Below are 6,148 nucleotides of genomic sequence, written 5' to 3'. Positions count from 1 at the left end.
GCAATCCCTTCTCCTCCATTCTCCTCTAGCGATCTTGGACACATATGCACACACACCTGGCGTGAGGTTAAGCCACTGGATCTGGGATTCGAACCACGATCGACTACATGGGAGTCCAGCGACATAGCCATTGCGTGAACTGCTGGTCTCAACCCACAGAACTTAAGCAATGTTAGTTAATGTTTTGGAATCCAAAATGAATGAAGCAAAGTAAATACAAACTAGTTTCTATAATTTGTTCATTTTTTTTTCTAAACTATTCCATGTGTTTCTTTTCAGACCCATTTCCTTAATGAAGTTATACTATAACTCCTCCAGACTATAATTACATGGGTCTAAATCAGTTTATAAAATACACCTACAGAAACAAATTATATTTAGGAAGCAGATATGATTCTGACTGTATTTGGTGGAGTAATTCATCATTTGACATATTATACAGATAATTTCCATATATATATATATTCTTGAGTCTCTCACTTAAAAATATGTTTATGGTGAAATAATTAAAATTTGTAATTTTATATAAACTAGGAACTAGTTGAATTACTGTTTTTTGTTTGTTTTTCATCATTGCAAAACTGAGTCTCATTTTCACTTCCTTGTAGCTTATTAGAACATAAAATCTTAGAAATGGAGGGAAGGCACAAGGAAGAGCTGGATACCTTAAAGGAAGAGAAAGAGAACCTTCAAGGCTTGGTTACTCGTCAAACATTTATAATCCAGGAGCTGGAGAAGCAATTAAACAGAGCCACCACCAACAACAGTGTCCTACAGAAACAGCAGCTGGAGCTGATGGACACAGTCCACAACCTTGTCAACCTTTGCACTAAAGAAGGTGGTAAGAATTTCTTCCTAAGTTTGGTAGTGTAAATGTTTTATTTCACCTGAACAGGTGAATATTTAATATTGCCTTGTACACTGCACTGATTGCTGTGTAAAACAGCAGAACTTTATTCCTAGAAGCATTCATGAACTTTTGTTGACAATTTCTTTCTGTTTCTAAATTCAGAGAATGTATTCATAAGCTCAAATCTGTGAATCCAAAATATTGTTCTAAAAAACCTTACTCATTTTTTTCTAGATTTCTTGTTCTTTGAAACCCTAGATAAATCTATTATCTAGCATGGATAAATATGTGCTATTACGATGTTAAACACTTAACTATGTAGGACAGAACTTAGCCAGTTTTAAAGATTATTTCAGGGAGCCAGTAGGTGGCATGGTGAAGGCACTGGACTCTGACATTGTCAAACACACTTTGAATCCTAGACCTGGCAGCTTGCTTTCTCACTTTCCCTCTCTGTTTCTCTCTGGTCAAATTAGAAATAAAATAATAATAGTAATAATAAATAAATAAAATTAAATACATTTTTTAAAAAAAGGATTAGTTCAGAATACTAGAGAGAGTTTCAGAAGGATTCTCATTTAAAAATTAATAATGTTTCCTTTGTGGGAGAGAGTACTATTTATAAAGAAAAACAGAGAGACAATTCTTGATAAATTTTATGAATAAGATAATTCCTATTAAAAAAGTATTTATTAAGATAACTTGTGGCTCAGCTCCATAACCTAGTGGTTAAAAGGGGCTGGATCCCTTAGATCCAGCCATGATTCAGTTCTTAGCCCCAGCGAGTGCACGCACCCTATGGCAAATAACCTCTCCAAAAAAGAAAAAAAGTCTGGTGTATATACATTGGCAGGATGGAGAAAGAGGAGAAGGGATTGTGGCATGACTATGCCCCAATGAGGGGTGGTTTCTCTGTTTCTTTCACTCTCACTCTCTCTGTCTCTCTCTGTTTCTCTGTGGTAAATACTTGTGCCACTGGCAATTAAAATAAAATCATTTGTGCAGAGAAGACTGATTCAAAATAAATGTGTCACAAAGACATTTATTTTGGGGTGTCTTTGTGACAGAATTAAAAATTTTTGATATTATTAGAATGTCTGCAACCATTTTGACCATTGGAAATATTTGTAGGTTTGTATGTCTTTAGAAGACATCTATTGGTGTCTCCAATTCATCCACCCGACAATTATTGAACAGGGGCCTCTGTGTGCACCTATTCACTTCAAGTAGAACCTCTCCTGAGATTTTCAAAGTTTGGAACTTGAGATCATGTTTTGGAGTCCTATTTTCTACTCAGCCTTTCTCTGAGTGAAGATGGGATCGTAAATGGTGATGAATAAAAGAGAATGACACTTGCATTTTAAAGTTATTGTTGTCATTAAATTAGGGCATATGTGACCAGTCGTATAATATATGACACATATTCAGTGTGCAAATGAAGTCTCCTTTCATTTAATGGTGGATTCGAACTACGTGAGAAATTAACTCAATTTTATACTTCAAAGTGTAGATACGAATATAGAGGATGACTCCATATTAAGTGATCTTGTTTTAAAGACACTTCACATTTATCTATTACACTTCATTACCTTGAGTTCTATCTCCTTTAGCTAGTCTAAACAAACCTTTAATATGCTTTTTAAAGTAATATTTTAAACAGTGAGTTCCCAGAGCTCCATTTGGGTGTGCTCAGTAATGTGATTGGGAAGGAAAAAACCTGCTAATCAGTCAGAGCCTGCCAAAACCTTGAGTTAGAGTCCATTGGAAGGGAAGTTTGGTAGGATTTTGCCAGAGAATTTTAATAGAGCTCATGAGTATTTGGAAATTAAGTATTAATATGAGACATATCTATTCTTATATTGAGATGAATACATTTGAGGAAGGATTGAAAACACATTTTTCTTATCATCCTGAGACTTAAAGCACATGGAGTTGAGTAGTGGTTTTTTTCATGATTTTAGAGATGTCAAGGCCTGCTGATTCTCACAGAGCTCATATGTCTGCCTACTTATCATTACTAAATGTATTTTCTGAGTACTTGACTAATAAATTTGTTTTTAAGCTTTGAGAGGCAAGGGGTTATAATTTAAAAGTTAAAATTCCTGGCTAGGAGGAGGCCTGGGTTTGATTCCCAGTTCAACCTTATGGATGGGCTTGGAAACATGGGCCTGTAATCCTAATGAGTTGGGGAGACTGAGGAAGGAGGATTATAAGCTTAAGGCTGGCCTTGGAAGAAGATACGGAGAACATGTATAAAATCAAATATAATATGAAATAAAAAAGCTTGGTGTGGTGGCACACATGTAGTCCCTGCTGAGAGGCTGCAGCAGGAGAATCATGAATAATAGCACAGCGAGAACGTATCTTTTTTTCTTTCTTTTGAAGTGATTATTCTTTAATTTTTTCTTTACATTTAATCACTGTATATCATTAGAACCTACAAAATGAGTTTTCCCAACATGAATACACTGTTTATTAGTCCAAAGTTATTACCAAAAAAAAAGAAAAACATCCTGCCTAGGTTTGGAGTTTGGATGCATTATCAGGCAACAAAACATCTCCTCAATTCAAGATACGTGTGTTGGACAATTATGGTGGTGATCATGATAGATAGTACCCTTAACATCCACTCCTGGGTGAGAAAAGTGATTATTCTATAATAGAATTTGTATCTAAAGATAGTAACAACCATAATGTATACTGTATGTTTTCTTTGCTTCTTGATAATTTTTTCTTTAATCTTAGTATTAAGTATTATAACTGGATAGTAATATTAGACTCATAAGTGACACAAAAATGGAAAGTGACTCTCAATAATGTTGCTATCAAGATTTTAATTCTCTCTGTGTATCTTTTATTATTATGTGTTTTTTTGGACATGTTTTTGCTAACGGGCGCTCGCCAGAAAGACAGAGAGAGACAGAGAGACAGAGAGAGACAGAGAGACAGAAAGTGAGAAATCCCCCAGGGGGGATGGCCATGCTGCAATCCCTTCTCTCTCATTCTCCTCTCGGTATCTTGCACATGTGCCTGGCGTGAGTTTAAGCCACTGGGTCCGGGACTCGAACTATGGTCGACTACATGGGAGTCCAGCAACATAGCCATTATGCTAACTGCTGATCCCCAGCATATTTTTATTTTCACTGGAAATTTTTCTGAACTTAAAATTTTAAATGGCTAGCAGCATAATACTGGCTTAAACTAAAAATATTTTTTTATTTTATTCACTCTAAGGTACATGTACAAAATCTTTGTTTACCTTATGGCCAAGCACTCATTTTGCTGTATTTAAGTTTACTTATTTATTTTTCTTCACAGAAATAGAGAGGAGAGAGAGGTACTCTTGACAGGGCCATCACACTGTAGACCTAAGACACGAACCTGGAGCCTTTGCACATGGTCTTGAGAGTTGCACAACAGCCCCCATACTGCCTGTGTGATAGAAACAAAAGTTTATTTGTCATATGGATTTATTGTATATCAAAAGACTATATGTAAATATTTCACTTTAAAATTCATATACATGTTAATATTTCAAAATCAATATATGGCAGTAAATGCATCCCATTTTCTAAAATGTATATTTTTAAAACCCAGATAGAAGCCTTCTGCAAGATTTTCAAAACCATGATGAGTTGGGTCATGATCCAAAAGGTAAAAATTTTAATTGACCCTAATGGTCTTCTGTTTTCAATTTGACCCAGTCACTTGAAGAGCAAGTCTGAAGATAATGCTGTAAGACGTAATGCTACTGAACATTTCTTCAAATGTTTAGTGAGACTTTTCCCTGTCCTTGACAGCTAATTTGACCTTTATGAGACTGGCTCATCATTTCAGAAGGTCAAGATAATTGTGTCTACTTCACCATGATAGGGCAAGAATTAAATTAGATGTGCTATATGAACAAAAAGAGCACAGTGGACTCGTTAAACATTAGTCCTTCTTTCCCTTCTAAGGGCAAGATTCAATTGAACACACGTCTATTAAGTGCTATCTATAAACAAAATTTATTTTGTAGAAATTGCATACAGTGCCTTCCTGTGTTTGACTGTTATCCAAGTAGCTTCTTTTTCGTTTCATCATCTAATCTCTAAATTGGGATCATAATATTCCCCTAATTGGTTTGTAGTACACCATAATTATATACAACTTTTATGTCACAGTTGTATAGTTCAAAAATACTAAAAGAATTATTTTAAATGTTCTCACCATAAAAAGTGACAAATATGTGAGATGATATAATTAGTCTTATCGGATAGTTTCACATGGTATGATGTACACATGGCCTGGACCATCTTATTTTAACCCATAAAGATACACCATTATTATTTATCAATAAAGTAAATATTTCTAAAAAGAAATCGGAATTGGAATACATAAATACATAAGCAAATAATATATAATTACTTAATTTAAAAATTTAAAAGAATTAAGAAATATTTATAAGATACATAGTATCTATGCCTATGCATACTGAATGCTTAGCAAGGTGTAGTTGTTCTTATTTTGATGTCTTTTGATGTTCTCTGAAGAGTTTGTAATGCATTACAGATATAATAAGAGAGTTCATGGAAATTGTTACTTAGAAATATATCCTTTCCCTAAACATATGTTTGGTCCAGGAACTGTAAATCTGTCTTTGCATATAGGTAGTATTTTAGTTTTGTTTCACAGAACTTTACAACTAATAAACATTTTTTTTCTGAAATAATCCACTAAACTTTTCACCTCTTGCTCCAAATAATTTATAGTGGAGTCTTCTTTCTGTCTTCTTCTTCTTTTTAATAGTGGAGTCTTAAATAAACATTCATTTCCAACTAAATTGCACCCATTCTGTAAGGCTTCTGGGTAACACATTTATTTTTGTTTAACCTTTGTCCACAAATATTTTGCCACATTTATTCTTAGAAACATTACCAACTAAAGAAATATTGCCCTCAATGTTATAACAGTGTCAAGGCTTAGCCAATTGCTTCTTGTTTTTGGCAACCCACAGTTATTGCTGGAATTAAATAGTTTACATTGATAATGGCATGGAAACAAGATTTTAAATTCTTTGGGGGAGAATAATCAGGTGTTGCAGCTATCAAATATTCACTTTTCATTTACAGTAAGGATTAAATATATTCACATTTGCTAAACACACCCAAGGTGAATATATCATGGGAAAGAGAATGTACTAGCAAAGTATGTAATGAAAAGATGAAAGAAAATTACACAGAAAATATTACTTAAACACCATTATAAAATCACACAGGCTGATTGATGGTCTCACTGTCCAAATCATATTGGAGCACA

The 6,148-nt window shown here is 34.1% G+C and overlaps 1 protein-coding gene across 3 annotated transcripts in view; it reads left to right on the top strand.

Annotated features, from left to right (window-relative positions):
* ANGPT1 (angiopoietin 1) overlaps positions 1 to 6,148 on the top strand; it is a 277,865-nt gene that overhangs the window by 190,138 nt on the left and 81,579 nt on the right. The window contains exons 4-5 of one of the 3 annotated variants that reach the window (XM_027768052.1): positions 609 to 838; positions 4,448 to 4,504. In XM_027768052.1, the coding sequence (XP_027623853.1) occupies positions 609 to 838; positions 4,448 to 4,504 (287 nt within the window). Of the gene's footprint in view, positions 1 to 608; positions 842 to 4,447; positions 4,505 to 6,148 lie in introns of all 3 variants that reach the window. The other 2 variants (XM_006167919.3, XM_006167920.3) reach the window with 2 other exon arrangements.

The sequence above is a fragment of the Tupaia chinensis genome, unplaced genomic scaffold (assembly GCF_000334495.1).
Source record: "Tupaia chinensis unplaced genomic scaffold, TupChi_1.0 Scaffold145257_1, whole genome shotgun sequence".
Classification (NCBI taxonomy): Eukaryota; Metazoa; Chordata; class Mammalia; order Scandentia; family Tupaiidae; genus Tupaia; species Tupaia belangeri.
The sequence above is the reverse complement of the archived record's forward strand: the minus strand, read 5'-3'. Positions and strand labels throughout refer to the sequence as shown.